The sequence below is a fragment of the Bison bison genome, unplaced genomic scaffold, assembly GCF_000754665.1.
Source record: "Bison bison bison isolate TAMUID 2011002044 unplaced genomic scaffold, Bison_UMD1.0 scf7180017864180, whole genome shotgun sequence".
NCBI classification, from domain to species: domain Eukaryota; kingdom Metazoa; phylum Chordata; class Mammalia; order Artiodactyla; family Bovidae; genus Bison; species Bison bison.
The window spans coordinates 11982907-11999843 of NW_011494752.1; the positions used below are offsets into that span (position 1 = coordinate 11982907).

General features: G+C 44.5%; 1 protein-coding gene across 1 annotated transcript in view; it reads right to left on the reverse strand.

Moving 5' to 3' along the window:
* Positions 1-16937, reverse strand: part of ARHGAP44 (Rho GTPase activating protein 44) — an 89902-nt gene that overhangs the window by 34977 nt on the left and 37988 nt on the right. Inside the window, exons 2-6 of the mRNA XM_010843185.1 lie at positions 12979-13018; positions 12500-12604; positions 5597-5673; positions 2119-2230; positions 534-610 (exon numbers count right to left, since the gene is read on the reverse strand). Of these exons, the coding sequence (XP_010841487.1) occupies positions 534-610; positions 2119-2230; positions 5597-5673; positions 12500-12604; positions 12979-13018 (411 nt within the window). The remainder of the gene's footprint in view (positions 1-533; positions 611-2118; positions 2231-5596; positions 5674-12499; positions 12605-12978; positions 13019-16937) is intronic.

Below are 16937 nucleotides of genomic sequence, written 5' to 3' on the forward strand. Positions count from 1 at the left end.
CCACCGTCCTCTGTGGTCTCTGCTCCTGTCACCCTCCCTTTTTCCCTTCCACCCCCACCATGCCCGCCTTCATTCTGTTTCCTGAATACGTCACCCTTATTTCCACCCACAGGGCCTTTGCTGTTCCCAGTGTCATGGACAGCTCTGCAAAGTATCTCTGCGTAGCTGCTTCCTTCTTATCAGATCAAGTGTCATCTTCTCAAAAAAAAAAAGTCTTCTCTGTTTCACTATTTATGCCATGGCCTGCTTCTGCAGAGCCACTTCCAAACTTACACTGTGGTGTCTTCCTGAAAGGACTTATGGCTGCTGAAATGGCCTTGTGTGTGTGTTCTCTTGTCCAGAGTCCAACTCCCAAATCAGGCCACAGCCTCTCTAAGAGCAAGGCCCCTATACTTCAGCACCCAGCTCATAGTAGAAGAAAGAAACACTCAGTGGATGAACACACACCACACACACACACAAGCCACTGCCTTCCAACTAGGACTGCTGCTCTTCAAAGAAGCAGAAATGGAAGCAAAGAAAACCCACCATACCTCGTTCGTGAAGAGTCCATGTCCAGCACCAGCTTGGCTAAATGTTTCCTCTGTTTTTGGATATTTGGGATTTCTACCTGTGGGTAGAGGAAACAAACAAGGAAAACACAGTTGATTTGAAGTCCAGTGACAAATTTTTTTAAATAATTTTAAAGATTGAAATATAGTTGAATTTCCAGTGTTTCAGGTGTACAGCAAAGTGATTCAATTATATATATATTTTTTTCAAGTTCATCTCCATTATAGACGAACTTGAAAAAAAAGAGATATATATGTATAAAACGGAATCACTTTGCTGTATAATAGGTTTGTCCCATTATAGGTTATTATGATATTGAGTATAGTTCTTTGTGCTAGACAGGAGGTCTTTGTTGGTTGTCTATTTTATACATAGCACAGTGTGTGCATCTATCCCAAGCTCCTAATTTACCCTCCCACCTTCCCAGGGAGCGAACCTGAGCCTATTTCTCCTGCACTGGCAGGCGGGGTTCTTCACCACTAGCACCACCTGGCTGCACGACACACATTTCAAGAGCTCAGCAGCCACAGGTGGTTAGCTGTCGCCAAGCAGTGTAGACCGGAACCATCCCCAGCACCGGGGAGGTTGGTAAGACCAGTGAAAGGGGATGCAAAGAGGGCCAGGGTTCACAGCAAAGAACATCCCCCGACCACTTTATCTCTTACTTGATACAATTTCACTTGGTTGAAGCTGGCAAAGTTGCCACCTACACATTAAGGCTTCTTCTCAAAAAGACAGTTTGCTTCAGTGTCCTTTAAAGTAGACAGAGAAGGGCCCCGTCTAAACAGAGACAGCGAGGGGGTTGCACAGAGTCTCTCGGACATAAGCCCCCATGTCCAAGGACAGAGGCTTATGAATAGGGGCTGCTGCTCATTTTTAAACTTTTTTTAATTGAAGTACAGTTGATTTACAATGTTGTGTTAATTACTGCTAAACAGCAAAGTGATTCACTTACATACACACGCACACACACACACACACATATTTATATATATATATATACACACTTTTTAAAATATTCTTGTCCATTACGGTTTATCACAGGAGACTGGATTTAGCTCTCTGTACTATAGAGAAGGACCTTGTTGTTTATCCATCCTATACAGACTAGCTTGTGTGCTAATCCCAAACTCCCAATCCATCCCTCCCATGTCCCCTCCCCCTTGGCAACCACGTCTGCTCTCTATGTCTGGGAGTCTGTTTCTCTTTCACAGGTTCATTTGTGTCCTATTTGAGATTCCACTGTCATTTCACTGAAGACCGGAGATGGGCGGAGGGCAGGGAGGAGGATGGGGCGGAGACCCTGTGGAGGATGAAGTGATGCCACCAGTCTTGCAGTTCCACCCTCAAGGATGGCATGGGTAGGAGAAGGGGGCAGCATTCAGCTCAAAGGGCTCCCACGCTGGGGAAGCCCCTGCAGTTGGGTAGTAACGATCCCTGGTGAGACACTGTGTCACAGAGTGGGTGAGAGGCAGAAACAACCCTGAGGCTGGAGCCAAAGGACCCTAGGGACCACCACTCTGCCCACCCCAATCACATGGGTCCAGCCTCGCTCCCACTTCTGACCTCGGCCAGCAAGAACAGCGGCTCGATCACATCCCTCTCAACCTGCAGTTCGAAATGAATCAGCTCCTGAGCCAGCTTGTCCTCTGTCTCACCACAGAGTTTCAGCATCTTCCTGCAACAGAAGGGGAGGAAAACTGTCCTGAGTACTCTGCATAGAAGGATGTGCTACTGCTAAGTCACATCAGTCGTGTCCGACTCTGTGCAACCCCATAGACGGCAGCCCACCAGGCTCCCCTGTCCCTGGGATTCGCCAGGCAAGAACACTGGAGTGGGTTGCCATTTCCTTCTCCAGTGCATGAAAGTGAAAAGTGCAAGTGAAGTCGCTCAGTCGCATCCGACCCTTCTCGACCACATGGACTGCAGCCTACCAGGCTCCTCCATCCATGGGATTTTCCAGGCAAGAGTACTGGAGTGGGTCACCAGTGCCTTCTCCGAGAAAGATGTGACCCACATCCTAATGCTGCCACCTGCCAGCCAGGTAAACACTCTTGAGAAAAACTTGCTCCATGCAGTTTCGTTTCTCAAACTGTCCACTTTCTAAAGGATGCTGAGTACCTACTATGTGTCTTGACTAAAAGGGGGTCTGTGGGGAATTAAGAGAAATATAGAGGGGCTTCCCTGGGGCAGTCCAGTGGTTGAGACTTCGCCTTCCAATGCAGGGGGCCGGGGTTCGATCCCTGGTTGGGGAACTAAGATCCTGTATGCTGCAACGAAAGATCCTGTGTACTGCAACCAAGACCTGGTGAGGCCAAATAAATATTTAAAAGAAAAAAAAGAAGCTCTCTCCTCTTTCCCTGTTTGCCTAAAGTGAAAGTGAAAGTCACTCAGTTGAGTCCAACTCTTTGTTACCCCATGGACTATACAGTCCATGGAATTCTCCAGGCCAGAATACTGGAATGGGTAGCCTTTCCCTTCTCCAGAGGATCTTCCCAATCCAGGGATAGAACCCAGGTCTCCCCCATTGCAGGCAGATTCTTTACCAGCTGAGCCACAAGGGAAGTCCAAGAATACCAGAGTGGGTAGCCTATCCCTTCTCCAGCGGATCTTCCCGACCCAGGAATCAAACCGGGGTCTCCTGCACTGCAGGCAGATTCTTTACCAACTGAGCTATGAGGGAAGTCCTAAAAGCAGGATATGAATCTGTAAAGGGGTCCCCCTCCCATCTCTACCAGATGCTAATCACCAGAAACAATTTCAGACCCTTATCAGCCCAGAGACGGCCCCAGCGGACTCCACATTACGAATTTTACTAACTCTTATCTTCTACTAGTTCCCCATATATTTACCTTCCCACAATCTGCTGCCCTAGAGACTAACATTTCTTTTTCTTTGTCTTGTCCCATCTCTAAAAATCACTGCTCTTTTGTTAAAAATGCTACATAGGCCCAAGTTCAAGTCACCCCTTTGAGTTACTCATCATTGAGTTCTCCCACGTGTATGACAATCAAACACGTATGCTTTTTCTCTTATTCATCTGTCCTCTGTCAATTTTATTTGTAGGGCTCATGGAAGAGCCTAAGATGGGAAGAGGGAAAAAGAACTTCTTCATCCTTTCCAGCACATTCACTTTGCTGTTTGTTGTTCAGTCACTAAGTCGTGTCTGACTCTTTGCAACCCCACGGACTGCAGCTCTCCAGGCTTCCCTGTCCCTCGCTATCTCCAGCAATTTGTTCAAACCCATGTCCATCGAGTCGGTGATGCCATCCAATCATCTTATCCTCTGTCGCCCCCTTCTCCTCCTGCCCTCAATCTTTCCCAGCATACTTTTTTTTTTTAATGCTTTCTTGCTATTTGCATTTCATTCTTTTCTTCTGGACATAATCTACCACACACAACCTTAACTAGTTTCTCAGTAAGAACATGCAAATAGTAATTCCTCTATATCTGTGCCTGAAGATACCCTATTTTCCTCTTATTCCTTAAGATTTTTTAAAAAAATATTTGCTTCTTTGGCTGTCAGGTCTTAGTTGTGGTGCACGCTGGCTCAGTAGCTGCAACACGTGGGCTTTGCTCGCCCAAGCCATGTGGGATCTCAGATCCCCAGCCAGGGGTGGGACTCACTGTTCCCTGCATTACGAGGAGGATTCTTAACCACTGGGCCAGCAGGGAAGTCCCGTCCCCTTCTTCTTGAATGACAGTTCAGTACATCACTGAATCTAGATTTCTCACATTTTCCACTCACTACTTGAAGATATTCCTCCCTTATTTCCTGGCATTTATGTTGGCTCATAAATAGTCAGTTATCAGTCTAAGTGCCCTTGTATACACACTTGGTGACTGAACAACTACAAGCTTTCTCTGCTCGACTTTAAATCTCTCTTTTGTGTCAATGGTGTGTAGCAATTTTATAATGGTGTGTCCAGTGATGGATTTCTTTTTGTGGATCTCTGTCAGGACTTTTTGTGCTCCTTAAATCTGAAGACTCATGCTTTTCTTCAAATCTAGAAAAGGAAAATTCAACCAGAAACTCACCCTTCTATTTTCTTCTTCAGGAGCAGCTACTACACATTAATGCTCTATATTTATAACCTGCCACTTGAGTTTCTCCACTTAATGTTGCCTGTATCCTTAGTGCTTCTATTGGTCAGCCAAGACTTTCATTCAGGATCTTCTGGAAGCTCTTACAGGAAAACCCAAAGGAACTGTACTTTATTCTGGTCATTCTTGGGGAAACTCCAGATATGTTTTCAAGGTCACCAGTTTCCATATCTGTGTGCAACTTCCGGTTTCTCTTAAGTTTTTAAAATATAATAAATATAATTTGAATTTTTAAAAGTTCTATTTGGTTTTCTTTGATTCTGCCTCTTCTTTTTTCCCCTTGTATTGATTTTTTTCTTGTCAAGAATTTGTTTGTGTTTATTAAATTTTTAAATTTCACTTTAAATGTAATTACTGTCCATTTCCTTTCATGCCATCCTAGTATTTTTAGCCCTTAGGGTCCGATTCTCCCATCAGCTGTGCCTGCTGACCCTCTCTCATGATGCTTCTATTTTTAATTTGTTTTTATTGTGAGCTCAAAATCAGCAAGGGTTGTTCTTCTGGGAATCCTATAAGTTCTGACATCTGACACGGAGAGATTTCATATTTGCTTCTGCTGGGACCCGAGGGATTTTGAGTGCCCTTCAACCAATTTTTTTTTTTTTTTGACCACACTTCATGGCATGTGGGCTCTTGGTTCCCCAACTGGGGATCAAACCTACCCCCCCTGCAGTGGAAGCACGGAGTCCTAACCACTGGACCGCCAGGGAAGTCCCTACAGTTTTACATTAGTTTCTCCCCTTGGGAGCTGCCTCCTGCCCAGACACTGTGACTCCAGGGCCTGGGGGCTCCATTTCTCACTGCCACCGCTCCTTCTTCCCCATCCAGTTCCCAGCCAGGCTTCAGGGTTCTCAGCGCCTTGCTGAGATGTGCTCGTCCCCTCTTTAAGGACGGGGACTTTCCCAGATTTGGCATGAACCCATGCGTGGTATCTCCTTACCCAAGAAGTGTGTCATCTCCCAGGATAGCTGACCCTTCCATCAGACACTGAGCCAGTGTTGTCAAAGGCAATTTTTTCTGAAAAGGAAAAAAGAATGTGGTAATGAAAATGACTTCAACAGTTACCCACTTATATGAAAATAGTGAGAAGTCAAATACTTGCCTAGATACCCTGTTAGCTAAGAAACAAATTGACTTTAAAATATGTATAAAACCTAAAAATTCAGAGGATACAAAGGTGGGTTAGACTCAGAGATACCAAAATTCAGAAAATTAAAACAAAATTTGCTAATTTGGAAAATAAGGCTAAGGTTTACAGGCTGCATTTTAAAATCTAGTAGGATAGCAACACGGAAAAAAAGAGATTTCAAAATTATGCTAAAGACTTGAACCGTGCTTTAATTAGAAATCAAACTCTTTCTTAAGAAGTACATTAGCCCTAATTTATAAACAAGGCAGCTTATGGTCAAGAAAGAGAGAAAATGTTCACCTAGAATTATAATGCAAACAAAGTAATCATCAATATAAGGCAGACTCCAAAGAAGATATAAAATGGCCAATAAGCACGTGAAAAGATGCTGAACATCATTAGTCATTAAGGAAACCAAATGAAATCTGCAATAGAGATACCACCTCACCCCCACTAGGATGGCTATCATAATATTAATAATATATATTTGTGGGTACATAAAATAAATATTGGTGAGCATGTGGAGAAATTGGAACCTTCACGCTTTGCCAGAAGAGATGTAAAACGGTCCAGCACTGGGGAAAAGTTTGGCAGTATTTCAATAAGTTAAACAAAATTACCATATGGCCCGGCAATTCCACTCTTGGGGATGTACCCAAAATACTCTGAAACAGATGGCTGAATAAAAACATGCATGATGTGAAGAGCGGCCCAATGCACAATAGCCAAAAGGTAGAAACAGCACCAATGTCCATCAACGGGTGAGTAAAGAAACGCAACGCAGTCCATCCACGCAAAGGAACTACTACACAGCCGTAAAAAGAGAATGAAGTCCTGACACAGGCTACAGTGTGGATGAACCCTGAAGGCGTCGCCAGAGAAAACAGGCACATGATGTATGATCTACTTATATAAGATCTCCAGAATAAACAAATCCATGGGGACGGGAGCTAGATTTGTGGTTAAGAGATGAGGGGGAAACTCCAATACATTGGCTACCTGATGTGAAGAACTGACTCGTCTGAAGAACTGACTCTCCTGATACTGGCAGAGATTGAAGGCAGGAGAAGAAGGGGACAACGGAGGATGAGATGGTTGGATGGCATCACCGACTCAATGGACATGAGTTTGAGTAAACTCTGGGAGTCGGTGATGGACAGGGAGGCCTGGCCTGCTGCAGTCCATGGAGCTGCAAAGAGTCGGACACAACTGAGCCACTGAACTGAACTGCGGGGGAGGGGGATTAATTGATGAGTATGGGGTTTCCTTTTGGGGAGACGGAAATGTTCTGGAAGTAGATTATGGTGGTAGCTGCACAATACTGTCCCTGCACTAAATGTCACTGAATTGTACTCCTCAAAATAGTTAAAATGGCAAGTTTTATGTTATGTGGGAAGTGAGGGAGAGAGAGAAGGAGGGAGGCAGAAAGGCAGAACAATCTATGATCACAGAATGATACATCTTCCCTCCTTACTAAGTGTGGACAAGCCCTGTTCTTCCTGAGCCTACACCATCCAGCACACGCTGAGAACAGCAAAGTGAGAACAACGGGATCTCCTTAGGTCTTCCGGTCTACACCACCACACAGACCCCCTCCCAACCCACAGCCTTTATTTACCTCAGGACCCAGAGGCCCTCAGCTGTCACTCACCTCCTCCCCAGAGTGAGGGGTGCCCACCTACCTGGGTACCGCAGCTGTGATGACAGACCAGACGCTGCTTTCAGGGACCTTACATCCCAGGGCAGGGAGACAAATACTAAACACAGACACTATGAAGGAGACCGTTTCAAGAGCTGGAAGTGCCGTGCGGGCAACAGAAAGCAGGACAACAGGCAGCGTGGGCAGCTGTGGTGAGGGAGCAGTGATGAGAAAAGACCCTCCCCCCAGAGAGGGTACCTTTAGGAAGCGCCCTGAAGGGAGACAAAGTCAGCCAAGCCTCCAGATGGGACAGAACATTCCAGGCAGAGGAATGGCAGGTGCAAAGGTCTGGAGGTAGGATCCCGGGCCAGCTCAGCATCCATCCCCAGGAGACCAGCACGACTGGAGCTCAGTGAGAGAAGGGGGAGCAGTCAGGGAGGAGGTGGGGGCTAGACTGCGCAGGTCCTCGTTAGCCGGAGGTAGGAGCTGGATTCTAGGGGACCTGGGGACCACTGGGGGCTTGTTTAAAAACCAAATGATCTGTTTAAAATAACTCAATCCTGAAACACGAAACTGGATAACGTGAGAGAGGAACCAAGATGAAGGTGGATTATTAGGAATCTGGTTTGAACATCCCCAGGAGAGCGGCAGGCTCCAGGTATCTCCAGGGAAAAATCGCAGGAGACAGGTCAACCCCAAGAATGGGATGGAGTTCCTGGGGCTCCCGGAGGAGGAGAGACCAGGACACGTGAGAGATTATTGCTCTCCAGCCCAGGAAAACCCTGGATACCCTGGGTGGGTCCAAGTCACAGTTCCCTCCCTACCCTCAGAGAGGACGTCTAACTTCCGTGAATGGGGGGCCTACCTACCCGGGTACCACTTCCCGGTTACACGCCTTTCACTTGAGGAATAATCCTGCTGCCCCACCATTTCACATAAAATGAGACATTATTCTGGGTAACAATGAGACCAGGCAACCAAGAAATTATATATCCAAACTTAAACACCACTTTCTAGCTGTCCTACAAAGCTATTAGGTCCAGGTTTCCAGAGATTTAATTAAAGGCACAGGAACAGTATCTTCCGAGAGAATCTGCTCCCACCCTCACCGTTCAAAAGGAGTTACTTAAGGCACGTTGTAGAGAAACGTCCAAAATGGTTAAAAAAGGAAAGAAAAGCAGACCATCCTTAACCCTCAGCCACTTGGTTCCTGTCCCCAGAATCATGGCAGTGATCAGTTTTCTGTGTCTCCTTCCATAAGTATTCTAAGCAGATCCAATTATGTATGTGAGTGTGTGTCCATGTTTAATGGACACATTTTCCCCCTCACACTGTCAGCACACGATATATCCGACCCTACACTTCGTTTTCCTTTTCACATAGAGATATCGTTCACATCATTTCCTATCAAGACGTAGAGAGAACTGCCTCATGCTGGTTGTTTTTTTTTTTTTTTAATGGCTACACAGATCACTGAATGATGACAACATTTAAACAAGTCCTGTACTGATGGTGTAATGGTCACAAGACAGGGTCTGTGCCTGTGGACCAAGTGATGCTCCTAAGAAAGGATTTGCTGTGGAGGAGACACTGAGGGCCTTGTGGGCATGTGGATTTCAAGGGCATTGGTGTTGAAGGGGTAAAACCTCAATTAGTGAGTTTTTGCTTGTGTAGATGCTGTAAGAGTCCAGAAACTAAGAGAAGAAAAGAATCAAGAAATTAAAAGGAAGCTACCAAAGGAAAAAAAAAAAGGAAGAAACGGGTTATACCTTCATGTCAAAAATGAGACAGTAATAATCTACAATCAAAGGCAGGTGAATAGAAGAAGTGAATGGACTACAACTCACAACAGACTCCAAATTATTTCTTTATTCCTAAAGAAATTTTCTAAGACTAAAGGAAAAGCTGAGGGCTCGGTAGACACAGGGCACCGTGCTGATCAACTTATCCCAATGCCTACCTGCTCCTGAGATATTACTTGCTCTCTTCCCCACCCTCTGCTCACCCCCACCTAACTTAGAAGCATATGGAGACTTTGAAGGATCCAACTGCCCACATGTCTAGAAAAGCCACCATTCTCTGGCTGACAAAGATCCAGGCTGAAAGAACCACTAGCATTCCAGGGACTACTGTGTTAGTCGCTCAGCTGTGTCCAACTCTTTGTGACTCCATGGACTGTAGCCCACCAGGTTCCTCTGTCCATGGAATTCTCCAGGCAAGGATACTGGAGCGGGCTGTCAATCCTTTCTCCAGGGGATCTTCCCGACCCAGGGATCGAATCTGCCTCTCTTCTGTCCCCCACACTGTAGCTGGAATCTTTACCGTCTGAGCCACCAGGGACCATTAGAGCCCAGGTAAAGAGATCTTAGCAAGCTTCACCCTGACCAGTGGCTTTCCAGGTCAAAGGGAAGCTATTAGAATACACTTCCTCCTGATTCTGGAGTGCCGAGAGATGCTTAAGAGTTAAAGACGGGGACACAGAATGTTCCAGGGTTTGCAAAAGCAGTCGATCTGACTTGTCTGAGATGATTGTTCTTTCCAAAATTATCTTGGGCAGAAGCAGCACAGTTTGTAGGATGACTCAGAGACAAAAAGTTTCATTCTAATATCCACTCTGCTTCCCAAACATACACACGCGCTCACACACAGCCCCATCTCTGAGAACCTCTGTCTACTACCCTCTAATCCAGGCACGCTTGTTCCCTGGGGCTCAGCAGTTCTCAGGTGATTCTGGACCAATGACGGGGCCACAATAACAGCAGCTTCTGTTTCTTTACTATGTACTTAGGTCAAGTACCGTGCTAAGCATTTACATGAATGATCTCACAGAATTCTCAAACAACCCTACTAAGTAGGGATTCACTGTTACTACCATTTTCCAAGTGAAGAAACCAAGGCTTATAGAGGTAACTGACTTGTTCTCTGTCAGGCAAAATCTGGAAACAGCAGAGCTGGGCTTCAAGCTCAGAGAGTCATATCCCAGCCCTTAAACTCAGAACCATCAACCTAAATTGCTTCTGTAAAGAACAGCAAAGATTTGGGACTTCCGTGGTGGTCCAGTGGTTAAGAATCCGCCTTCCAATGAAGGGCATGTAGGTTTGATCCTTGATCAGGGAACTAAGATCCCACATGCCTTGGAGCCAAAAAACCAAAACATAATACAGAAGCAATACTGTAACAAATTAAATAAAGATTTTAAAAGAAAAGAATAGGAAAGATTTAAATTGGCGCGATGCGTTGGGCAACTCCTGTGCCTAAAATACTCACGGGCTATCCAGTCGTGACACATCTATTTTTAGCGCTGCCTTCACGTGGCAGGCCCCATTAGAGGCATTAAGGATGCAGCCGTGATGGGAAGATAAGATCCCTGCTCCCATGGAACTCACATACCAGGACTGGGAACGGACACGGGAGAAGATGAAGAAGCACAGCGATTTTAGAGAACAACATGTGCTAGGAAGAACATGGAACTGGGGGGTGTGACTGGGGGAGGGAACAAACACATCAGATGGTGAGAGAAGCTGCACCAAGAAGGTGGCATCTGAGCTGAGAATCAAACAGTAAGATGTTGCTGGCCTGGCTAGTCGCAGTAGCCAGGACGTGGAAGCAATCTAAAGGCCCATCAACAGATGATGGATCAGGATGTGGTTCATATATACAAAGGAATACCATCAGCCATAAAAGAGGAAAATAACAACACGTGCAGCACCATGGATGGACCTAGAGTTTATCACTTAAGTGAAGTCAGACAGGGGAAGACAATACCATATGCTATCACTTAAATGTGGAATCTAAAAGAGGACACAAATGAACCCACTTAGGAAACAAAAGCAGATTTGTGGACACAGAGAACAGACCAGCGGTTGACAAGAGGGACGAGTGTCAGGCTTCCCTTGCTGAAATCCCCAATACACATCGAATTACTTCCACAGACACTACAAAGCAGTAAACATTTTCTTTCCACCACACATCAGTAGTTCCTACTGGGAAAGTTAAGAAAGAAGAAACCAGGGTTGGGAGGAGAAAACGGAATGATCGATGGAGCGAGCAAAGTGATCTGGTCTTGCAGTGTGAGCTCGGAGGACGAGTCAGGATAGCCAAGAGAGGCGAGGCCAACAGAGTTGGGGGGCTCAGGGCGACCACCAGGAAGTGACGTCAACAAGAACTCCTGGTCAGAGAAAATCAGACAGACACCAGACACATTGATCATCAACTCAAGGGGGAAAGAAACCCCCTAGACTGCCTCTCCGCTGGAACAAAGCCAAGTGAACACTTCAGAATATCTTTTCAGGGGGCTTCCCAGGTGGCTCAGTGGTAAAGAATCTGTCTGCCAATGCAGGAGATGCAGGAGATGCAGGAGACGCAGGTTAGATTCCTGGGTTAGGAAGATCCCCTGGAGTAGGAAATGGCAACCCAGTATTCTTGCCTGGGAAACCCCATGGACAGAGGAACCTGGCAGGTGACAGTCCATGGGGTCTCAAGGAGCGACTGAGCACAGCAGACAAACAAAAAATAAACTAATATTAGTAAGATTTTTTTTTTTGAAAAAAGGAAGAATATCTGTTCATCTCTGCTGAATTTGAGGGAGGTGGGGGTCAAGAGGGAAGTAAGCCTTCAGGATCATCCCCCTCAAGGACTGTCCAGTGGAGCTGCATGATGCAATGCCTTCAGCACTAGTGCAGGTTCTAGACAGAGACCCTGGAGCCCTGTTATGCATCACGTTATGTTTACTGCATCATTGCAGCAAAAATGGTCTTCATAAGAGCTTTTATAGGTCCCTTGTAACCCCCAAAACCACAGTGTAATTTTTTTTCCCATGTGATCTTAAGATACTATGGAGGCAAATGGAATCTGTAGATGAGCAGCAGGGGTAAGGGAAAGGTGGCAGCCTCCTTAGCAGTGGGATCTAAGCCCATCCTGCTCTCCTCCGGGGCTGCCCCAGTCTGGGGAGAACAAGGATGGGGACCACATCTTAGTGAGGGTGGAGGTGCTTCAGGCAGGGCTACAAGTCTCAAACACTGGCCGGGCGGTCAGCAGGCAAATTCCACCTCCCCTGGGGCCGAGAGGGCACTTACGGAGCGCTTGTCAGCCTCGGCCCCTTGCTGGCCCTGCAGACATGCCGTGAGCTTCTTGTGTGTGCTGTGGGAGACCTGCTTCACCAGCTCCAGCCGCTTCTCTACCTGCGGACAGAGCAGGGGGCAGGGCCCCCGGGTGAGGTGAGGTCAGAAGTGGGATCATGGGTCTGGATAATCCAGGGACAAGACTGACCCCTGTTTCTGCAGAGACAACATCCAATGCGGGAGAGAAAAGGAGGGGATCACAGACTCGGGGACACTTAGCTAACCGTGTGGTGAAATGCCTTCCCATGTCTCCTGAAAAGTCCCACTGAGGCTGCTGTGCACCATGCAGTGTGCTATTGTAAAGAGAAAAAGCTGCATTTCTAAATGGACTGGGGGAGGAGCAGTGGAGAGTCTGAACAACATCGGGAAGGGCTCAGCTGTAAAAAGGAAGATGTCTTTGACATCTATGAGTTATGGGCCAGTGACAACCTTACCTGAAGAAGGTCTTCACTCAAAACTTCCGTCTTCTCGGCCCTAAAGGGAAAATGGAGACACATATCAGTTTAAAAACCAAAAGCAGGAATATGGTCTATAATTACTCCCCACCCTCTCCACTTATCGAGTGATTCAGCTATACATCTATGCACGTTCTTTCATATTCTTCTCCATTTGTGGTTTATTACAGGATATTAAACACAGTTTCCTGTGCTACACAGCAGGACCTTGTTGTCTCTCCATCCTGGATATACTAGCTTGCATCAACAGCAATGATTTCTAACAAGAGAAAATGTAGGCAGATTGACAAGGAACATCAAGTAACCAGCATTTCCCGCAAAAACATAGGCTCTGAGGGGTCTCCCACTACTGTGTGGAAACCTAGATGAAGCACAACAAACACACCTTTTTCTGCCTCCAGGTATTCTTTTTTCAATTGATAGAATTAAGTAGGTTCCCCCACCCATTCCCTTTGGTCTCTCCCAAACAAGCAAACGTGGCAGAGATTGATCAACAGCAAAGACAGAGAAAGCATTAAATCCTGGTGACAAATGCAAATGTCACCACTGAGATCTGGCCACTAGTATGATGTACCCCACCCCCCAGAAAGTGGGGAGCTGAAACCAGAGGTTAACACTTCCGGGAAAAGAACCTAGATGCTGGCTGGAGCGTCCCAACCTGTTAGCAATCCCTGTCTCAGCATCAGAGGAAAATGCAAATCTTCCTGGAGCCAAGCACAAAGAGGCATACTCAAAAAAAATCAAAATATAAACTAACCCACAGAAAAGAAAGAAAAAGAATACAAAGCAATTAAAAAAAAAAGAACAGACATAATACAAAAAATTAAATGGCAGGCTTAAGCCTTAACATATTCATAATCATATTAAATGCAAATAGCCTAATAAATATGCCGATTAAGATACAGAGTGACAAGAGTGGATTGAAAAAAATCATGTGGGCCACAAGAATCTCACTTCAAATATGATATGGGTAGGCTGAAGGTAAAAGGACAGGAAAAGATATCATGCAAGCATTGATCAAAAGAACGCAAAAGTGGCAGTATTAAGAGCAGATAAAGTAGACTCAGAATAAAGAAAATGACCAGAAATATAGAGGAGAATATAGTGATAAAAGCATCAATCCACAAGAAGACACAGCATCTTGAATGTGTACGCACCAAACTACAAAGCCGCAAAATACGAGAAGGAAAGTACAAACGCAGAGATGTCAGTATTTCTTCTCTCAACAACTGACAGACCAGCTAGAAAAAAAATCAGCAAGAGTATATATGAACAGAATTCCAGGGGCTTCCCTGGTAGCTCAGTCAGTCAATAATCTGTCTGTACTGCAGGAGACCCAGGTTCGATCCCTGGGTCAGGAAGATCCCCTGGAGAAGGAGATGGCAAACCACCCCGGTATGGGCTTCCCTGATACCTCAGTTGGTAAAGAATCCGCCTGGAATGCAGGAGACCCTGGTTTGATTCCTGGGTCTGGAAGATCTGCTAGAGAAGGGATAGGCTACCCACTCCAGTATTCTTGGGCTTCCCTTGTAGCTCCTGCCTGCAAAGCAGGAGACCTGGGTTCAATCCCTGGGTTGGAGAGGAGGGAAAGGCTACCCACTCCAGTATTCTGGCCTGGAGAATTCCATGGACTGTATAGTCCACAGGGTCACAAAGAGTCAGACACGACTGAGCAACTTTCACTTTTCTTTTACTCCAGTACACTTGCCTGGAAAATCCCATGGACAGAGGAGTCTGGCAGGCTACAGTCCATAGGTCACAAGAGTCGGACACAACTTAGAGACTAAACCACAACCGCCACAAAAGAATTTGACATTTATAGAAGAACACTCCAACCAACATCAGCAGAATATTCTTTTCCAGTACATAGACCAAGATACACAACATCTGGGTTGATAACATTATGAGCCTGAAAGAACTGAAATCATATACAGTATATTCTCCTATCACTAACAGAAGGATAAGAAGAAAATGTCCAAACACTCAGACACTAAACAGAATGCTTCTAAATAAGTCCTGGAACAGAGAAAGTCTCAAAGGAAAAAAACTAACGAACTGAATAAAAATGAAAATGTAATGTATCAAAATGGCAGACACAGCCAAAGCAGTGCTGGGAGGAAATTTTATAGCACTAAAATCATACATCAGAAAAGAGAAACATTTTCAAATGAGTAACTTCTAGTGCAACAACTTATAAAAAAAAAAGACCAAAAATAAGCCCAGAGCAAGCAGAAGGAATGAAATCATAAAGGGCAGAAATAAAGAAGTCTAAAACAAAATAGTAACAGAGAAAACCAAGAAACAAAGAGCTGGTTCTTTGAGAATACAGTTGAAAAAACCTCTAGCACAACTGAAAATAGGAAGAAAGAGAAGACAGAATAGGAATGAAACAGGAAATGTCACTACAAAATCCTGTAGGTTTCAAAAGGTTGTCTTTGAACAACTAACCACATACACGTAAATTTGACAAGTTACATGAAATGGACTAATGGACTTAAAAACAAATTACAATACACCCAATATGAAAGAAATAATCTAAATAGCCCTGTGACTATTAAGAAATTGAACCTGTACTATTAAAAACCTTGGAAAAAAAATTCAGATCCAGAGATTTCACAAGAGAACTTTACCAAATATTTAATGAAAAATTAGCACCGATTCTACATAATCTCTTCCAGAATTCCAGAAAACCTCTTACAGAAGAGGAGGAAATGCTTCCCAATTGATTTCATGAAGCTAGTATTCCTTTGATACCAAAACCAGACAAAAAACAGTAAAAAAAAAAAAAAAAAAAGCTAACTATAAACCAATATTCCTCAGGATATAGATGCCTTGATCCAAGTTTGTACTCAACATTCATTCAATATGGTGCTAGAAGTTTTACTTAGGGCAATAAAGGAAATTAAAAAAACATACAGATATGAAAGGAACATATTAAAATGTCCCTATTTGCAGATGACATGTTTGTTTATGTAGAAAATACCAAGGAATCTACCAAGAAAAAAAAAAAAATTCCTAGAGCCAATGAATTCAGCAAGGTTACAGGACATAAAGTAAACAAACAAAAATAAATTTTATTTCTATATACTAGCAGTGAATATATATTAGGATTAAAAATAAAATACTATTAACAACTGCTTTGAAAAATAAAATACTTAGGAATAAATTTATAAATACATAGGTACAGAAAGTACATGTTAAAAACTATAAAATGCTTATGAAAGAAATAAAAAATCTACATCAAGGGAGAAATACTGTGTTTGTGGACTGGAACACTCAACATAATAAAGATATCAATATTCAAAACATTAGTTATGATTAAATACAATCCCAATCAAAATTCTGAAAGGATTTGTTATAGATACAAACAATCTAAAATCAATACGAAACTGCAAAGGGAATAGAATATACAAAACAATTTTTAGAAAGAATAAATTTGCAGTACTCATTCAATTTTAAGACCTACTGCCGGGAGCCAGGGTGAGGAACTCCGCCCATGGCAAAGGTCAGGAGGAAGGAAGCTCGGCATACGCAAAGGGGGGATCGAGCCTCAGGAGTCCCCCTGGAAATTCTCGAGCATCTACCCCCAAAACCAGAGTCTGCCTACTTTACTGCTTGTGCTCTCACCTACACCTCTGACTTTACAGGGGGCTGTCCCCCATCACCTCTCTCTGAAAAAGAGTTAACTTACAGCTCCAGTTAATAAAGTTTCTGGGCGTGACAAGAGTGTTTCAACCTACAAACTCCTTTGGAAGTTCTCTAGCCTGCCCTTCAGGTTCTTCTGGCCACATGTGATTGTTCACAGCCTCCCAACCGTGAGAGGCAAGAGATGTTCTAAGCTGTCTAAATACAGATTCCTTTGAGCAGTTAAAAGATTGATTAGAAATTGTATTGGTGAAGGGTTTTTCACTTGTTGGGCCAATGTTTGCTGCTAAGTT